A 19,058-nucleotide genomic window follows, 5' to 3' on the forward strand; every position below is an offset into this window, starting at 1 on the left:
CAGCCTTCCCCACTTGGACGAAATGCATGTGCAAAGACTATCAAGATTCAGAACTCACTCGTCCCATTAACGAGAGGGCACTGGGGATTTGCGGTCGCGATACTCAACTCAACTTCCCCCCAATCTCTCCACTTACATCTGCCCAGCCCCCCCAAAAAAAAAAAAAAAGGTGTGATTTAGTGGTGGTTAGTCTTTTTAGTGTTGCCCAATGCAGACGAGGAGGAACACAAAGACAAAGCGCTCATGTATGCGTGTGTGTGCGTACACTGTAAACTGCATGATAGTCGAGAAAGATTTAGTGGGCACACGTTAGGGCTGCAAACGAATCGAACCGCTCGCGAGCGGCTTGAGTCAAGTTTGACTCGAGCTCCATCAAAATCGAGCTCGAGTCGAGTTTGAGATGGCTTGAGTCGAACTTGAAACCCCGTTAGCTCGCGAGCTGGCTCGAGAGCTCGAGTATATATATATATATATATATATATATATATATATATATATATTTTATTTTTTTATTTTAAGTATATATATATTTTTTATATTTTTTATTTTAAGTATATATATATTTTATATTTTTAAATTTTAATAGTAAAATTACATATATATCCTTAATATTTTATTATTTATTAAGAAAAAAATATTATTTTATTTATTTTTTAAAAAATAAAATAATTATTTTTTATTTTTTCGAGCTCAAGTTCGACTCGAATCAAGTCGAACTCGAGCTCGAGCTTGAAATTGTCAACTCGTCGAGCTCGAGCTCGAGTTCAAGTTCAATGAAATTATGTTGAGACTCGGCTCGATTAAGTCAAAATTCGACTCGATTAAGTCAAAGTTCGACTCGACTCGACTCATTTGCAGCCCTAGCACACATGACATGACATTTTATCGATGAGAATAATCTTACCCATGACCAGTAGAAAGATGTCCAGCGTTTTAAATCTTGCATCCTTTTCTCTGAAAGTTGCCCACTCGACAGCAAATTAGACCTTTTGACCAAAAAAAAAAAAAAAAAAGACAGCAAATTAGACAATGACTTGAGAATATGAAAGTGGCACCCAGAAGGAATCAGCTGTAACCAATACTACCCGCCAAATTTGCAGGCCATACGATACGTAGTAGTAGTACTGTATGTCATGATCGCCAACATTGGAATACAATTAAAGTTTTGTGTCGTCAAACTAACTACTCAACGCGTAAATGGAGGGATCTCTTGAAAGTCGCAACTAACTGCTACTCAACGCATAAATGGACGGAGCTCTTGGCCCACCACTTATTTGCTGAGTCATAGAATCTTAGAGAAACGCGTGCCTAAACTGTTTCATTAGTGTTGATTTAGTTCTTGACTTTTATTCCTAGCTAATCAATTTGATACTAAACTTATTTTGTGGTTCCAATCAAGAATCTTCGTGTCGGCACTACCACTTAAATCCGATTTGGCTCCCTAATTAATCAACTAAATAGAGCAATTTTGGAAACGTCACTCATGGAGCTATAATAGATCAAGTAAATCATGTAAAAAAAAAAAAAATTCCTTATTTTGTAACGGTCCCGTGAATGACATTTCCATAATAATCGTGTTTAGATAGTTAATTAAAAGCTAAATCGATTTTAAGCTGCAGTGTCGCCACGGAGGTCTTTAGTTAGAAATGCAAAATAAGTTCAGCATCAAATTGACCAAAAATAAAAGTAAGGGACTAAATAGGCACTAGAAAAAAATGTTTAGAGACAAAATTGACCATATATCCTAGAATTTTGCAGGAAAAATCTTTCTTTCTTTTTTTTTTTTTTTTTTCTGATGTTTGATGAAAGATCACCAACATTTTGGTGGTCCTAATATAATTATTTCATGGTCCATAAAACACTTGGTTTGGTTGGATACGACGAGAACACATAATTATTATGTTCAACATTTACCAGGTAAGTATGAAGCTGGCCAACTAATTCATCAGCATATATACGTATAGATGCATTATAGAACATGTTCACTCAGTGGACCGGTTGAGTAATTTTATCCATAGATCTAATTTTCTCAGTATGACCTGACAAATTCAATCCATCATGGTTCACAAGTTGAAAAATTAGAAGTACATGTTCTATAATATGCCATCGATCTGCACTTAATATGAAACTGATGTCTTACCAAACAAATCCTGATCCTGTTCTGTTGCAGTCACCATCCCATTTATGTCAGTCCCTGCAAAGCAAACAGAGTCGCAAACAGGCAAGGTCAATCATACCTTGTGATGCATGTACATCCTCTAAAGAAAACTCGAAGGAAGGAAAGTGCAAGTAACTTATCCCCATTGAAATTTGAAAAGATTTAGTCCTCATCGAAACATCCACCCACTGCTTCCAATATGAATTCGCACTTTCCCGCAGAAGTCCAAGAACAGCATAAAATGACTCTATTCAATGCATCCTTCTCCTTACTCAGCATTTCGTCCTAATATCATCAACCGAATTCCGAAACTTTTATTTGTGGCTACTTTGTAATAATATCATCAACCTACTGAGTGTTAGGGATGAGTAGTAGGAGACAGTAAGAGCGAATGATAGGTCATTCAACTTCATTACTTGCCTTTGAATCCTCTAATTTATCATTTTGTTATTCTTTCAGGTTCTGTGAGTGTCTTGGACACAGATCAGGTTCAATGGGGGAAATTTAAAAAGCATTTAAGTTTAACTCTACGAAGAAAATGGCCCTCACGATATTAAATGTTGCTTCATTTTATCAAACACGCCTACCATGACAATATATGCTCCAGTGACGAAACTTCAGCACAAAAGCAAATATACACGACGATGAAGCAGAGCAGAGCTCCAGAACTATTCTGGTCACCAAAGACGCGAGAATAAGTTGACGTCTGAAAAGTTCTTTATGAAGAGAACAGAGAACCCTTTTTTTTTTTTTTTTTCGTAATTCCCTTGCAACCAATGAAGTCTAATTTCTATAAAAGTAAAAGAAAGGGCAAATGATACGTAACTAATTTTGAAAAAAAGAACAATGTTCTCGAGGTCAAACTTAGTTATATTAAAAGATTAAGGACTTCAACTAAATTATATAGAAGTCCCTAACCTATATCTAATTTTTGAAACAAACGCCCTCACTCCCAAATTTGGGCCATTTGCACAAAACCTGATGATACGATGTCTTCGCTCAGATGAAAATATAATCTAAATCGACTTGAGGGGAAGTCCATTCCTCTTGTGTTCTCTATCAACATTACCAAAGCCACCTTGAGAAATCGACACTGGATATTGATTGTGCTTTTAAGATTTCGGTTGTTCTACATATAGAAAATTAGCAGTTAGAAGAAGCTAATACTATGCCTAAAAAGGAAAGATGACCAATTCGACCGTTTATGTGTACGATTTTTTAAAAATACTTTGTTCATAAAACCCTTTGTGTGACCCTTGTGATTTTCTAATAGCATTTAACTCCTAAATTTAATAGAATGACCAAGAAATTGCGTTTGTAATAGTTGGGTGACATTTTTGGCTAAGAAAGTAAGTGACATTTTTTGGGTAAGAAAAAAGTTAAGTGATGAAAAGCGATAAAAGACAATAGTTTGATGACATTTTACATTATTTGCTCACAATGACGGAGTAAGGGGGGCTGATGAGGGCCATGACCCTCCCTAAGTTTCAAAAATTTTAATTTATAATACGTAAATATATATGTAAAACAGAGTTGATCCACTTTAAATTTTTACAATTTTAGTTTTTATTGTGAGAGCTTATATATATATATATTTAATTAAAGCTTTTAATTAAAGTGAATATTTATTTTTTTTAGATGTCATATATTTAAATGAATGGAAATTATTTTGAACATAACATATTAAGAAAATTTTGGATCCTCCTAAAAAAAAAATACTGGCTCCGTCACTGTTTGCTAAGAAAAAAAAAAAAAAAAAGAAGCTCAGAAACTAGCACGATATCAGGATTGTATCAGGATTGTAAAGGATACGATTCGGTGAAACAAATAAACGTGCATCAATCAAAACATCGACGCAATGAAATCTAGTTTTCGCACTTGCAGCGTTCACACGTCCAGGAGCAACCAAAAAGGTGCATACGGCGTCACTAAGTCTGTTCAGTTGATGGAACAGACACCGGTAAATCCCCTTAAACATAAGGAAAGTCCAGCATCCTGACAAAATGTGCGTATGGAAAGGGAAAAGCAAAAGAGATTTGCTGACAGCCAAGCCAGATTCAGCAATTATATCCAGTTCTGCAGCTCTTTTATTTGTTGCACAATTTTGTGATATCCGCGCCACACAACCGTCTGTGCACAAGAGAAAAGCCAATCTCCAATCTTGCATCTAATGATGGAAAAGGCTCTGCAGATGCTGTTGAAGAACATCATTGAACTACTTAATCGCCAATCAATGCACTTCTTCAGTGACTGTAACCTAAGAAAGCTACAAACAAGGAAAATAAATATATTTGCATCCAGATTACCAAGGCCCCAGAATCTGAGTTTATATGAATAGTATTATACAGAGGCAAGCATTAAACAATTTGAATGTTGAAATCATATCATGGAAAAGTAAAATGATTCTAGAATAGGCTACTCTGTACGACACCATACAATCATGAATACCATAATGTGATCATGCTTTCACAGAAACCGTCATGTTTTACATAGATAGTTGTTAACCATCCAATGCTAGTACACTGCGAGGAAGCATTCCTTGAACCCCATGAATACTTGAGGTATTCTGGACTAAAACATGTGCCTATCTCTCACTAATTAAAAAACTTGTGGCAGATAAAAGTCGAGGTAAATGAAATCATAAAGCACCATTGAATTTTTTACCAGCTACAGTAATCCAGAAGCAACAATTAAGAAATGACACTAGTATTTATAAGAAAGGCACCTAACGACCAGATTACCACGTGGAATCTAGAGAAGAATTGTAGGATAAAAAAACCATAGAGCACTGTCAATTTGCAGAGGAACTCAAAATAAAAGCTAATGCAAATGTTACGATATAAAACACCATATGCTGCATTGCCACATGCTTAGAGATTTCTTCTACTCTAGTGAGTTTTTTAAGAAAGCAATTAAAAGAAGCAAGCCATCAACCAATTTGCTACATGAATGTAAGCTTTTTCCACTAACCAATGAGTGGAAGTTGCTTGCAACTAAAGATTCTTTCCCATTTGGAGGGTGAGTAGGAGTAAAGAAGTTCTTTGAGCTTCAAACAGATTGATGAAGTAAAATGACATAGCTTGCATCTAACATCACAGCAAGAGGACCACCGCCAAGAAGCATAATTCATCTCATGAAAGAAGATTTTCAGCTAATAGCAGAAGAAGATAATTCGAGAGCTGTATCAATTTCCTTCCTACCAGTAAGAGATATGAATTTATCCCTAAATACCAAAAGAGGACATTTGCCAACGAGAGTTGACCCCTCGTAACCCTCCTTGAGGATTACAGTGCTCTTTGCACCCTTATTAGTGAGGTAAAAGATGCCATGATGCTTAATCAAGCAAAGCAATAGTCTAGCTGGTAATTGATACTCTGAATGGAAGGCTTCCAATTGACCAGATGTCAACCGCTTCTCCATGGTCAAACTCAGGAGCTCATGAAGCACTCCCACGACTCTCTTTCGAGCTTTAGGATCAGCGATGTTAAATCTACTTGCATTCAAGTATGGAGAAGGAAATTCCATTCTCTGCCACCTCTCAAGTTCCTTGAGATAACTCATATTGGGCCTAAAACCAGCAGGAAACCTCAACTGAAATGCAAAGGGACCTTGAAAATTGCCGTCTTTGGATATTCTACCCTTCTCTGAATGGCTACCAGGGTACAAACTGCCCTTACAAGCCAACCTCTCCTCCCTAACGGTTACAGCTAACGAAGAATCCCAGTGCTCCAAGTGAAGATAATCCCTTCCATCGACAGCTTTCAATGAAAAAAATTGCGGGTATTTTGGAATCAAAGACTCCTTAAAATTACTAGGCAAACCCAGTTCATCCTGAACCAATTCAACTGTTTCCATTGGCACTCTACAATTAATGGATAACATTAACAACTTCCTTAAATTCTTAACCAAAATGGGTTCCATTTGATCTCTTGCCGCTCCTTCCAAAGCTGCAATCTTTCCAGCTTTGTGAGTGAGCATCACCCTAGGCGGTGTCCTGTCGCCTCCAGTAACATGAAAAATTGAAGGGTTCTTCTCAATGACGGCCACAAAATTCCATTTCTGCACAAAACCAACTTCTTTTTCAAGGTCTCTGAGAAGCAGGGACTCGTCTTTTTGAGACTGGATAATAGATTTGAGCCTCAGTATCATTGCAGGTTTCTTTTGAAGGTCCATAACTTTATCTAGTTCAGGTGCTCTGTAGTATATTTTCTTCTTTGGCCTACTTCCTCCACTGGATATATGCATGATCGACACCCTCATGAAGCCTGTTTTCCCAAATGAAGTGGGAGAATATACTCCAAGAGTCCCCCTCATATCAAAAAGGAAGGACTCGAGAGATTTATGCATCCGCCTGAACAATGAATTCTTCCCCATTTTAGTAGGCGGGAAACAGATTCTTTGGCGCCAAAGTTCGAACAGTTGGACTGCAAGGCAAGCTAATAACGGTTACAGGGTACTTCTAGGCAGTCGTTTCACAGAGCAAGGTCATATTCATCGCCGAATCTCCAATTAATCTAAAGTAATTGCAGTAGGATTCAGAAACATGGCAGGCTTCTACCTGAAGTATTTTCTCATGGACCATGGTCACGCTATCCGCAAGCAAAAAGAGAGAGAGCGAAAAGAAAACAAAAATAGGGAAGTAGTAAGCTGATCAAGAGACTTTTTTGAGGTTTTACTGGAGAGAGGGAGTGGGGGCTTTCTGTTAGTTAGCTAAGCCGATCCTTGGTGAGATGCTCAAAGAGTAATTTGTAGTAATATAATAGAGAAGCAGCCTAAGGTGAAAACCTCATCCGTTAGTATTATGAGGCAAAATTGAGGTTTATTACACGCAAACAATTACTGTTCCCTCAACTAGCTTAAGATGAATGATTTTCTTCTTCAAGGACAAAAAAAATAAAATAAAATACGATGTCCATTTGGAGCCAAGCTCTCGTACATTAACCAAATATGAGCGAGCCAGTAGTATAAGAAGAAATTCTACAAACTAAGCACAAATTTTTGAGAAAGAATTCCATTTGGTAAATGGGTCAATGCACTCAAAGACACAAGAAAAAATTCTACAAAACCCACCACAGATTTTTGAGAAACGATTACGTTTGGCAATCTGGTCCCTGTTCTCAGAAAATTAGAGCCCACTTTTTCAGAATTTGCAACTAATTGCAAGGCACAAGTCATGTACCACAACAAACCAAACCATTCCATTCACCCGGTAACAAGAGCTGTACATTGATCTTCTAATATTTTGGACTTGGCAATCTCAAGTAAATGCTAGTAGTATTTGCCAACTCCAGAGAGTCTTTTCAGTTCAATCCATTCACAAAGGAGACCAAGACCATACAATAGAAGTTCTTCCATGCAAAAATGACACCTATGGTGAACGTTGCAGCTGTCACTCATTTGTACATTTGTCTGATACAAAGTCGAACGTCTTCTCATCAGTTAAGGCAAAGATTTCACCAAAAAACCCATTCTTCAGTCTGAATCTTGTAAAAGCACAGAGCAACAAGGGACTCTCTTAGGGGTTGTCGCTGCTACAAAGCTTGCAGACATTTTTGCTTTTCATCCACAGATGCACACCTGCAAGCATGATGGTAAACAACTTTAAATTCTTCTTCATCTGAGAGTCCATCTTCACAAGATCATGACTTTGACAATGGACATGACGGCGGAACTAAATTTGCTTCATAAAAGCTTCTTCACCATGGGGATTCTTGCCATATACTGTGGATTTAATTCATGGAGGCTCACTAAATACCTTCAACTCTGTTCTCATCTTTTCTCTTTGTATGCCTAAGTTACAACCCTCAACTCCATTAGCAATGGCGGCATACAAATTATGTGAACTAGACCTAATCTGAATAAACTTTTTGATGATACAAAACTTGTAACCAAATAAACTTATTTGCCTTCAATTGTGATTCGATTAAAAAAACTGGAGTCTTAATTCTTAAACACTAAGTACTTAAAACTTAATGCTCGTATTAAGCATGCATAGAAAGGGTGGCTACCAACTCTGTAAAGACAGTAGTGTATAGCCCATTAGGGCTTTGGTTCAGAGAGACTCGGATGTTCCAAATACAGTTGCACACCAAGAGGTTCACTGTTCATGGATTTGATTGGGGTTATCAACGGAGGTTGCTGCCACTGCTTTGTGTCGGTAGGAATCCAAATGAGTTCAGAATCTTTGCTTGTACTAGCCTCAGGGAGAGCACGAAAATAGGCTGTTATCTCCCACCTGCAACCTATCAGAAAGCAAAACAGTAATAGCATTGGAAGAACCAGATTTCCAATTCTCTGGCACACATCACATGGAAACTAAAGGTACAAACCAGTCAAAGATCAATATATGCATCAAAATCTCACGTACAAATTTTAGTAAATTTCGCAGTTAACATCGCTATTTGAATCATCTAGACGTTGCTCAAGCGTAAAGCACATTATTTCTCCCCCATCTTTTCATGATTGAGTTCGAAAGTTGGTAATATTCTAAGCTTCATTAGTATATCACACAACGCAAAAAATTTGAAAAAAGAAAGAAAGAATCCAGACTCACCTCGGGGAAGAAGCTTAGTCAGAGACTCAGAAACAGGAAGCTTGATCAAGAATGATCTAAGAGAAAACTCCAGGTCAGATTGTTCCACCTTGGAACCGTAGGAAAGGTTTAAATTAACCTTAAAAACAAATCTCTCAATGGGGAAATCCTCATTATCAAAGAAAATTACCACCACCCTCTCCACCAATCCCTGCATGGCAAATTTAGCACAGTCTCCCTCAGTTTAAAAAACGTAGAAATTTAAGCTGCCCCCATCAAATAAATTAACAAAAAAAGACGATACATAAACCATTTTTATTCTTCTTTTGCAGGGGTGAGTGAACTAGAGAAAAAAAAAAAAAGAACCTTTTGTATGAAGGGAAGAAGTCCATTGACAGAGGAATGGATGTAATCTCTAAGCTGAGGATGTCTGGCTCTGTGAACCACCACATTCATGTATCTCCGCCTCTCGAAAGCCCCTTTTCGAAGAATCATTCCATTTTCAAACCCCAACACAAATTTACCATTACTCAGTGAAGCAATCATTCGGCATTGAAAAACGTCAAAAAAAAAAAAAAAAAAACTTTGTTCGGTTTTTTTTTTTGGAGTACCATGTGGATAAACTCCTTTGAGGAAAATTATGCAGGTGATAGCAACCTCCAGAAATTCTGTTAATATTCTAGCAGCTTCTCCTGCACCTCGAAGATGAAGCGGATAACTATATGAAACAAGAATTTTTATAACAAAAAACCAGAAAAGAAAAGATTAAGTGTTGGAGACCATTTTTATAGACTAACCTTGGGGAGCCTTTGCTTGATTATTATCCTTGCGCTCCATCAAAAAAATTTTTTTTTAAAGAAAAAAAAGTTCAGCAATTCGCCTCTTTTCTTTTCGGACTCAATTCTGTATCTCCTTCTTCTTACAGTCACAGGCGCGGCGTATTCAGCAAACTAGTAGAACTAGTAGAGAGAGAAGGAAAAACAATAATAATAATAGAAAACTGCGTCGTTTTGCTCCAACACCTCGTTGGGTGTAATTTGAACGGGTGGTGGGGTTAAAAGCGTAATTTACCTCATGTTAAAGTAATAAGTAAAGTACTCCGTACCCGAGTCTTTTGATGAGTTTCGAAGTCTAATAAAAATAAAACCCCGCGGGGGGAATCCAGGGTTGGCTTGGTAGATAGGGGGGCTTTCCAAAAGGCAGCTGGGCGGCGAATGGCGATGGAGGAAGAGAAGGAGGAGCGAAAGGCGGAGGCGAAGCCTAGAAAGCACAAGGGCAAGCACGATAAGCCAAAACCCTGGGACGATGAATCCATCGATCACTGGAAGATAGACAAGTTTGATCCTTCCTGGAACGAGACCGGCATGCTTGAAGTCAGCTCTTTCTCCACTCTCTTCCCTCAGTACAGAGGTCTCTCTATTCTCTTCTCCTCAAAATTACTTTACTACTAATTACAGAGGTCCCCCGATACTGAGCATTCACTGTTGTTGGGTTATTTTTGTAATTGTTGGTGAATTTTGCAGAAAAATATCTGCAAGAATGCTGGCCCATCGTAAAAGGTGCTCTCAAGGAGTTTGGGGTTGCATGCGAGCTCAACTTGGTGAGTCTATTATCCCCGGGGGAGGGGTTTGTAATTAGTCTTCTGTTTTCTACTACTTGAGCTCGTATGAATTGTTTGTTTAGCTTCTTTGGGGAATTAGTTTGCTAGGCTCTTGTGGATAGAGTATACCACTTGTTAGCCTCTGCTATTTGTAACGTTTTTCATTTCGACTGAGCCATATGGTTCCCTGTTACCTCTTGTTTGTATCTTACACATTTTTTCCCCGGTTGGCTTCTTTTGGGCTGTTTGTGCGGTCAGGTTGAAGGATGCATGACGGTTTCAACAACTAGAAAGACTAGGGATCCCTACATCATCATTAAAGCCAGGGACCTCATTAAACTTCTGTCAAGAAGTGTTCCTGCACCTCAGGTCTGTTGGCAATCTCTTCCTTTTCTGTTACTTTACACTAGTTTGGTGTAAGGAACTACTTTTTATTGGCTTTGGGTCTTAGATATTATTAGGTGCAATATTTGTTCTCATTAACGGCTATGCACATGCACAACATCGGTATAATCCTGGAGGATCACACCGCCAATAAATATTCTCCTGTGCCGAAATTTTATTTCTGGTATTTGACCTCAACTGATGCATAAGTTCATGTGCAACGTTTCTGAAATTACAGGCAATTAAGATACTGAATGATGAGATGCAGTGTGACATCATCAAGATTGGCAACTTGGTTAGGAATAAGGTTCGTATTGTCTGATCTGCTGAAAGTTATTGCTGATGATATGCATATCTCATGTTTTGTATGGCATTCGGATCTTTTTACATAATTCTTATGTATTGTGGCTCAAACTGTAAATAATATATAGGCCACTAAAATGGAAGTGCTAGAATTTTCAAAGACACTTGCACCGTGTCTCATATCAGTATCTTGCAGTTACTATCCCCCTCTTCCCTTGAGCAAAAGAGAATGTAAAGATAAGGAGAAAGGATTATGACGTTTTAAGACAAATAGATTTTGAACCTCAACATTTTATCAGTTTCTGGTGCTGTCAAAGCTAAAAGACCTAATCACATTAAGCTGCATATTTTCTGCACACAAAGACCTTGTCAAATCAGTTTTTTTATGATTGTTGCAGGAAAGGTTTGTCAAACGACGGCAACATCTAGTGGGCCCAAATTCTTCAACACTGAAGGTTTGTGGTAAAAATTAGCTCTGATGGATTGCAATTCTGCTTTTTTAAATGCTAATGCTGTGTTGCTAATTATAAAATTGCAATACAGGCGCTAGAGATCTTGACTGGCTGCTATATTCTTGTCCAGGTTTCCATCTAACCCCAATTTACCATCAGTCTCTGTTTTCATCATGCAACTTGACCTGTTCTTGTCAAAGTGAAAGTCATTAGTTCAAAGCTTTGAATCTTTGAAATGTGTAGGGGAACACTGTTGCTGCTATGGGCTCGTTTAAAGGTCTGAAACAAGTTAGGAGGATTGTGGAGGACTGTATTCTCAACAAAATGCATCCACTATATCATATCAAGGTTTGACTCCTGAACAGTTTATCAAGGTGAATTTGCTGAATTTCTTGGTTGTTCTTTGTTGGTTTGTACTTGAGAATCTCATTATGTACTTCCGGTCCAACCTTCATTCGTGATAGATCCTCATGCTGAAGTGCGAGCTTGCAAAAGATCCAGCACTTGCAAATGAGAATTGGGATAGATTTCTTCCAACATTTAAAAAGTAAGCAATGATTTATTCATGTCAGCTTGTTCTCTTGTTACTCAATCTCAGATTTGATTTATTATGGTATTTTTCCTCAATGTCATTTTTAGGAAGAATGTTAAACAAAAGAAAGTTAAATCAAAAGAGAAGAAGCCATATACTCCATTCCCTCCATCACAGCAATCCAGTAAGGTGAGTTGAGTTGTTAAAGCAAGAACCTACATGGATAGACATTGTGGAGACTTGATTTTGCTTCTATAAAGAGATTTCTTTTTGGTTTTGTTGATAGAACACTATTGGTTCAATGAATTTTAGTGTGCATCGAGTCCGCTGAACCCACCTCTTTTATGTTTGCTCAGTACCATATACCTGTTTGAGATAAATGATGAGTAAAATAATAGTTGCGTACTTATAGTCTCGGTGATGAATGATAAGCTGCAAATGGTTATAAAGCAACTGTCTGCAGTGTTTATCGACTCTGGGGCACATGATGCACATCCACTGCAGAGAAAAGCCAATGCTAAGACGATTTTCCTGCAGTCTAATTTGATTAATTTCATTGTAGATCTTCACTTTCATTCCCTGCTTAAGGTGATTCACGTGTACCCAACTATCCATTTTATGTTTTGTTTTTCAATTTTTTCAGATTGATCTACAGCTGGAAAGTGGTGAATACTTTTTGGCTGATAAGAAGAAATTGGCAAAGAAGTGGCAAGAAAAGCAGGAAAAACAGGCAGAGAAGACAGCTGAAAATAAAAGACGGCGTGAAGAAGCATTCATTCCACCTGAGGTTTTCGTAGTGACATATGCTGCTTATCACTTAGTTTAGGTTAACCTCTGCATTCTAAATGTGAGAATTCTCACATATTGCTATGTGCTCATATTGACAGGAAGTGAAGAAACACGGCTCGCATTCTCCCAATGCCGACAGGCATGATGACGTGTCCGCCATTGCCTTGTCTTTGAAGGTAATGCTTTTATTTGACTGCATCAACATTTCTCCTGGACTGGATGACTTCACCACACAAGCGTCATTCATTATCTGACCTTGGTTGTGATGCAGAAAAAGGTAAAGGAGTTTGGGAAGAAAAAGTCTGCAGAAAAGATTGATCCTCAGGCCTACATTGCAGCTGTTGGCAAGCTATCGGCGAAAAAAAAAATCTGAACACAGAGACTGACGAGTCTTGGACCTGAATTTATGTCGCCGTCCAACTACTATATAGAGAGTCAATGCTGACCGAAGTGATCTCTATATCACTGACTTGTAGCTCGTTCTCCTTAAATTTTGATTTGCTGGAATTTGTATTTTTTTAGGTGAACGTAGTAGTGTCAATCTTGTGAAAGAAAATGAAGGAACCTCTGCTGTTACATGTTTTACCTGGCAAACATAGTAAGTCTGATTTTTGATCCTCACGTCTTTGCCTGTTTTAAAACCAATAGTCAATTTAATAGTCAATTTAATTAGCAGGATTCCGCTTAGCTCTCAGGTTTGGCGGTAGTTTTGCAACCGGAGGGCGGATTGGATGGCCACAGGCCAGAATGCACTCACTAATAAATAATCTAGGCCGAGGTAGGTCCACATCTTTCATGATCCAAACTTTTTAACAATTTTACCCATAATTGAAACACAACCACCACTTAGCATAAATCGCTATAATTGATGCTAATTCAAGGAACAAAAATTTTAAAATCAAAAGACTCTCTTGTCGCTATAGCTATAGGCATGTAAAAGTAAAGCAACCTGCAGGACTTCAGGATAAGTGCAAATTGTTAAAACAAAATAAAAGTATAGTCTCCGAGTTGACATGCTACTATACTCCCTTCCAAATCACCTTACAGTTTATCCTCATAGTCAGAGAGTGGGGTGATCTGCTCCTTCAAACCCTTTCTCTTGCGAATAACAGCAACGTGCTGAGCTGCTTGGGTTCCAGATTCCAGTGGATCAGATGGTATCATGTCCCAGTGATCAAACACACTTTGTGGGAAAGCCTGGCCTGAAGTAGCAGCTCTCAAGCTACTTGAGAACCCAAACGACTCAATGACGGGAAGATATGCCTTAATGTTGTAAAGTGGTGTACCGGGCCTCTGCAATTCCTCAAACACATGTCCCCGTTTCTGGTTCAGAACACTGTAAATGCCACCAAGAGCTTGCTCAGGAGCTTGGATCTCTACCAAATAAACAGGTTCCAAAAGCCGCGGCTTCGCAGTAAGCTGGGAAGCATATATAACCCTTCTAGCGGTGGGAATAACCTGACCTCCACCTCTGTGAATTGCATCAGCATGAAGGACAACATCACGAATTTCAAAGCATATGCCCCTCATGTTTTCTTCAGCCAATGCACCTTCCCTGGAAGCCCACTGGAATCCAGCAACAACAGAATCTTTAATTTCATTCAGGTATTGTACTCCCTTGCACATATCAACCACCATGTTGGGGCCAGTAGTCTCAGGACCAAAGCACCAAATTTTCTTCGCAAGGTCCTTGTCCCACCCGAACTCTTCAGACAAAATCTTAGCGCGATTCTTTGGATCGTCTCTTGTACCAATACGCCCATCATCAATGGCCTCAGCAAGACCATCCTCCATGGGCCTGGCTTCCATGTAAAGGCGATTGTGCTTGTTGGGTGACTTGCTCATAACAACACGGCAAGATTTTTCTAGTACAGTCTCACGGAAGGACACAACTGGATCAGACTTTGAAATTTCAGCACCACCCATGAAATCTTCTTGCAAATCCTTCAAACATATTTCAAGGTGAAGCTCTCCTGCACCAGCAATAATATGTTCCCCAGACTCCTCAATAGTACATACAACCATAGGGTCGGATTTTGCCAAACGTTTTAAACCTTCAACCAGCTTGGGAAGGTCTGATGCAACCTTGCACTGCACGGCCACGCGCACAACAGGTGACACAGAGAACTTCATTGCTCTGATAGGATGAGCATCAACTTCCTTCTCATTGGTCAAAGTGGCATTCTTGGTGATAAATTGATCCAAACCTACCATAGCTACAGTATTCCCACATGGCACATCCTCGACAGTTTCCTGCTTCTTACCCATCCAAATAACAGTTCTCTGTACATTCTTAACATACAAGTCCTTTCTCTCTCCAGGGACATAGTTGGGACCCATAATTCTTACCTTCAAACCAGTTGAGACCTTGCCAGAGAATACACGACCAAAAGCAAAAAATCTACCCTTATCAGATGCTGGAATCATCTTGGAAACATAGAGCATAAGAGGTCCCTCAGGATCACAATTTCTTATAGCATTAGCGTAAGGATCATCAAGAGGTCCTTCATATAAGTTCTCAACGCGATACCTTTGAGCTTTAGAAGGAGATGGGAGATGGAAGATCATCATTTCCAGAAGAGCATTACTGGCAGGAAGCCAGGTCTGCATTACTCGCTTCATCAGGGCCTTCCCCATCAACTCTCTCTCTTCAGACTTCATGGTGACACCCAACTTCTGCAACATAGGCCACAGCTTATCTTTCTGATCATTCATGCAGGTGTTAATTATCTGTTTGATAGGTTCATAACAGAACTGAACAAAACCACGCTTGCAGGTGGGAGAGCCAGTATTTTTGGTGGTCCATCTTCTGGTTGCAGGGTCAAAGAAATTCTCCCCCCAGAGCCTTTCCATCATCTTGGACTCATCAACACCAAATTTGGAGGCATACATCTTGGCAAAGTTGGTAAGAGTAAAAGCCCAACCATGCAACCCAGCAGAAAAAGCAACTGTACCTTTCTCCGGGTAGACCTGGACATCACCCAGGAGGGGATCTTCGTATGTAGCCATGATAACATTTGCATTCTCAATGACTCTTTGGAATGTCTGGTAAGCTTCTTCTCCATCAACCTGGAGCTCAAGGAAACACCTATCCATCTTATTTACCGTCAAGACTGGTCGAATCCTTTCACCTAGTGCTTGCCTCAGGACAGTTTCTGTTTGAACACACACACCTTCGACACAATCAACCACAACAAGTGCTCCATCAGTGATACGAAGAGCAGCCGTGACTTCAGACGAGAAGTCAACGTGGCCGGGAGAATCAATAAGATTGATCAGGTACACATTCCCTTGTCGTTCTCCCTTGTAGTTCTTCAGAGCCTCATCAGACATCTCGTAGTACAGTGAGATACCAGTGGACTTGATGGTAATACCTCGCTCAGCTTCATCAGCACGAGTATCTGTCATTCTAACATCACCAGCAACTTCTTGGGCAATGATACCAGCAGCAGCAACAAGGGAGTCCGTAAGAGTAGATTTCCCTACAAGGAACCAAAATTTAACAGTAGGTCCAGGCAACAAATTGAGCATCAACATGAAATTAGGAAAAAAGGAAAAAGACTATTATATCTACCAATGTATATATATGTAGCAACAATCTTTGAGAGCAAGTTCATGAAAAGCTTTAATCATAAAACAATTACAACAAACAGATGAACAAAACTCTGAGAAGAACTTCATACCATGGTCGACATGAGCAATAACAGACATGTTACGAATGTTATGCTTCAAGTCCATAATCTTACGAAGCTCTTCAGCTGTGAACTTCACCTGCAAATTTCAAACATTGTTTCTCGTCACAAAAATGTTTAAGCAACCTACAAGGCTGTTAGGGGATTGAAATAAGTGGCACACTTACCATTTTGACACGTTTTTATTTGTCCCTGTGATCCTCCAAATGCCTAACAGTCGATAATAAGTATCAGAAATTAGGACATCAATGACAAATTATTAGACCTAAATAAGCTGGCAATCTCAAAAAAAATAAAAAATCGATAAAATAGCAAAAGTTGTGAACTCAAACAAATCTTGAAGACTACAGACAATCAAATACTACTGTAAACACTTCCAACAGAAGACGAAAGCCAGATTGCAAACTTTTCTCATGTGGTCTGCCCGGTAAGTACTGCAACACCAATTTAATGTGAAAAAGTCGTAGGAATTAGCATAAAAATCGTATGAAAGAATCTGGTCCTTGAGCTAAATATTCTAAGTTAACAAGGACTGCTGTCAAGGCCTCAATAATATAATACTAAAAATAAATTAGTCGATAATTACAATAGATAAATTAGATAAATAAAATTAGAATTTAGAAGTACGTAACGTTCAACTATAGTGATTTCTAACTAAGAGAAAGTAGTCCCCAAACACAGCATCATAATTTAGCTAATTAAACGGGAAAAGGAAAAAAAAAAAAAAGGTTACAGCTCCGAAACTAAATTAAACTAAAATAGCACGTTTTGATTCACGTATCAGCGAACAGACAGCTCAACGATCGACAAAGAAAAAAAAAAGAAAAACATTGATCTGATGAGAAGCAAGCATGCTATCAACTATCGGACGTGTACAATCAAGTTTCAGAACACAAAAAATAATTATCATCCAAATTTTACCGGTAAATACATGATGAAATCTAAGATGCTTAGGTCAACAACCAAATAAAGTTATCCAAAATCTCCTACTAAATCGCCATGGGGAACAGAGAGAGGTAAAACGTAAAACTACATAAACAGCTGCAATGTCACAGCGAAAGAGAAACGGCTCAAAAGTATAAAAAAGAGAACGTAGACGATCGAAAAGACTTATACAAGAAAGAGAAGACGAAGAAGAAGACGACGCCGGCGGCGGCTCTAAGTTGGCTTTGGCGGTTGAGACCACTAATCCTCACCACTCTCAGCTCTTAAAGCCCTGGTCCTAGTACTGGAGCTACTACTATATAAAGGGTTTAGATGATTCTACAAGTATTTCCCCACCGGTATTGTTGTTGTCAGTAGAATCAAATACTTGTAAAAAGGAAGACAAATAATAGCATGCGTTGCACCGGATTTCCTCCTCCTTTTTGTTTCAGGTCAAAGCTTAGTTACTAAATAATTCCGGTGAAAATAATCTGGTCAATGAACTCTTCTTTATTATTAATTTTTTTTTTTTTGGCTTTTTTATTTTGGGGGGACAGAACGAACGATGACATTGGTCAATGGATCCATTAGGTAATCAGAAGAAAGGTGGCAGTGAGTTTTCTTACCAAAATTGAAGAGAATGTTGTATAGTAATTTGACATGAATCTAGATGATTGATAGTACGCTTTATGTGGTTCTACACTCGAGAGAGAGAATTGTGTAATTTGGTCCATCTCGATTGCATTTTAATATTTCACATTTTTTACCGTCGTTGTTTTTATGAATTCTACATGATCAGTCTTGAATTCAGGGAGGGACTATGGTTTGGTAAAAACAAAAGATTAAACAAAAGACCTCAGGAAATGTTCGATGGCGATTTTGCTTGAACCCGCAGTGAATATTGAAAGGAAAAAACCCAAAAAAAAAAAAAAAAAAAAAAAGACAAGCGTGCACGTTCCAACAAATGATTTGTTGAATGATCTTTTTTGTGGCATCTACTGACGAAGTATTAATGATAATTATCATTAAAAACAGACAGAGTAGTACTGTCTTATTAAGCAGGTGGAAAATCTTCTTCTTATTCTTATTAAGCAGTAGTAGCAGTATAATTTTTCACTCCAGTTGAAGGGCATAGGAACGTGGTGGCGTAGAGAAATTCTGGTCTTACTTGGGCTGGAATCTTTTCCTTGGGCTCCAAGCACCGCGAATTCTTGTCTTGTGTCAAACATCCTCAACAAATTCGAATATTATTATCCATGTAGTACCATTTTGCCAACCCCAAGGAACAAAAGGTGGCGGCGGCTGTAAAACTTGCGCTCCAAGCTTGAGAAATTCTGGTCTGGTCAAACAAGCACCCGGCTCTAAATCCTACCTTGGCTGATTTACACGTACGCCTCCTATTTTTCTTGCACTCTGTTTCGCATAGCTATACCGCCACCCTTTACGTTGAATCTTTTACGTATACCTTCTTGCAAGACCCGAAAAGCAATTCTCTCTATAGTATTTTCGTGCCCTCACTCCTCGTGAATCTAATTTTATATCATATTATTATTTTTGTCACGTAGTAAAACAAGGCTCAATTTGGCAGCAGCATCTATGACATGCTCTATACGATAGAGACCTTGAGATGCAAGTTTTGTCAAGACCAAGAGGGCCGCCAAAGACTAAAGTTAACTGTGGTTCAAACCCAAG

General features: G+C 38.7%; 4 protein-coding genes across 8 annotated transcripts; 1 reads left to right on the forward strand and 3 right to left on the reverse strand.

Annotated features, from left to right (window-relative positions):
- Positions 1 to 3,977: 3,977 nt before the first annotated feature.
- LOC113688252 (protein WHAT'S THIS FACTOR 1 homolog, chloroplastic-like) lies at positions 3,978 to 7,197 on the reverse strand. 2 transcript variants are annotated; one of them, XM_027206016.2, is made up of 2 exons: positions 5,129 to 7,197; positions 3,978 to 4,415 (listed from the first exon to the last, which is right to left on the reverse strand). In XM_027206016.2, the coding sequence occupies exon 1, from the start codon at positions 6,530 to 6,532 to the stop codon at positions 5,306 to 5,308; it is 1,227 nt and encodes a 408-aa protein (XP_027061817.1). In that variant the 5' UTR covers positions 6,533 to 7,197; the 3' UTR covers positions 3,978 to 4,415; positions 5,129 to 5,305. The 2 variants fall into 2 exon arrangements, with proteins under 2 accessions (XP_027061817.1, XP_027061816.1); XM_027206015.2 differs by having other exon boundaries at positions 3,978 to 4,424.
- A 137-nt stretch (positions 7,198 to 7,334) lies between these two features.
- On the reverse strand, positions 7,335 to 9,652 carry LOC113688254 (DNA polymerase zeta processivity subunit-like). 3 transcript variants are annotated; one of them, XM_072049434.1, is made up of 6 exons: positions 9,488 to 9,652; positions 9,302 to 9,382; positions 9,057 to 9,169; positions 8,712 to 8,901; positions 8,167 to 8,400; positions 7,335 to 7,735 (listed from the first exon to the last, which is right to left on the reverse strand). In XM_072049434.1, exons 1-5 carry the CDS (start codon positions 9,525 to 9,527, stop codon positions 8,198 to 8,200), a joined length of 627 nt encoding a protein of 208 aa, XP_071905535.1. In that variant the 5' UTR covers positions 9,528 to 9,652; the 3' UTR covers positions 7,335 to 7,735; positions 8,167 to 8,197. The 3 variants fall into 3 exon arrangements, with proteins under 3 accessions (XP_071905535.1, XP_027061823.1, XP_027061822.1); XM_027206022.2 differs by having other exon boundaries at positions 8,171 to 8,400; positions 9,302 to 9,388; XM_027206021.2 differs by having other exon boundaries at positions 9,302 to 9,388.
- A 154-nt stretch (positions 9,653 to 9,806) lies between these two features.
- On the forward strand, positions 9,807 to 13,371 carry LOC113688253 (KRR1 small subunit processome component). The gene is made up of 12 exons (XM_027206017.2): positions 9,807 to 10,100; positions 10,214 to 10,290; positions 10,549 to 10,659; positions 10,913 to 10,981; positions 11,376 to 11,432; positions 11,521 to 11,559; positions 11,673 to 11,777; positions 11,894 to 11,976; positions 12,069 to 12,150; positions 12,605 to 12,748; positions 12,849 to 12,926; positions 13,022 to 13,371. Exons 1-12 carry the CDS (start codon positions 9,905 to 9,907, stop codon positions 13,121 to 13,123), a joined length of 1,143 nt encoding a protein of 380 aa, XP_027061818.2. The 5' UTR covers positions 9,807 to 9,904; the 3' UTR covers positions 13,124 to 13,371.
- Positions 13,372 to 13,578: 207 nt separating this feature from the next.
- On the reverse strand, positions 13,579 to 17,757 carry LOC113688251 (elongation factor 2). Of its 2 annotated transcripts, none has more exons than XM_072049432.1 (4): positions 17,559 to 17,757; positions 16,610 to 16,652; positions 16,434 to 16,521; positions 13,579 to 16,232 (listed from the first exon to the last, which is right to left on the reverse strand). In XM_072049432.1, exons 2-4 carry the CDS (start codon positions 16,610 to 16,612, stop codon positions 13,792 to 13,794), a joined length of 2,532 nt encoding a protein of 843 aa, XP_071905533.1. In that variant the 5' UTR covers positions 16,613 to 16,652; positions 17,559 to 17,757; the 3' UTR covers positions 13,579 to 13,791. The 2 variants fall into 2 exon arrangements, with proteins under 2 accessions (XP_071905533.1, XP_071905534.1); XM_072049433.1 differs by having other exon boundaries at positions 17,364 to 17,757.
- Between the last annotated feature and the right edge of the window lie 1,301 nt (positions 17,758 to 19,058).

This window comes from Coffea arabica, chromosome 5e, assembly GCF_036785885.1.
Source record: "Coffea arabica cultivar ET-39 chromosome 5e, Coffea Arabica ET-39 HiFi, whole genome shotgun sequence".
In the NCBI taxonomy this organism is placed as follows: Eukaryota; Viridiplantae; Streptophyta; class Magnoliopsida; order Gentianales; family Rubiaceae; genus Coffea; species Coffea arabica.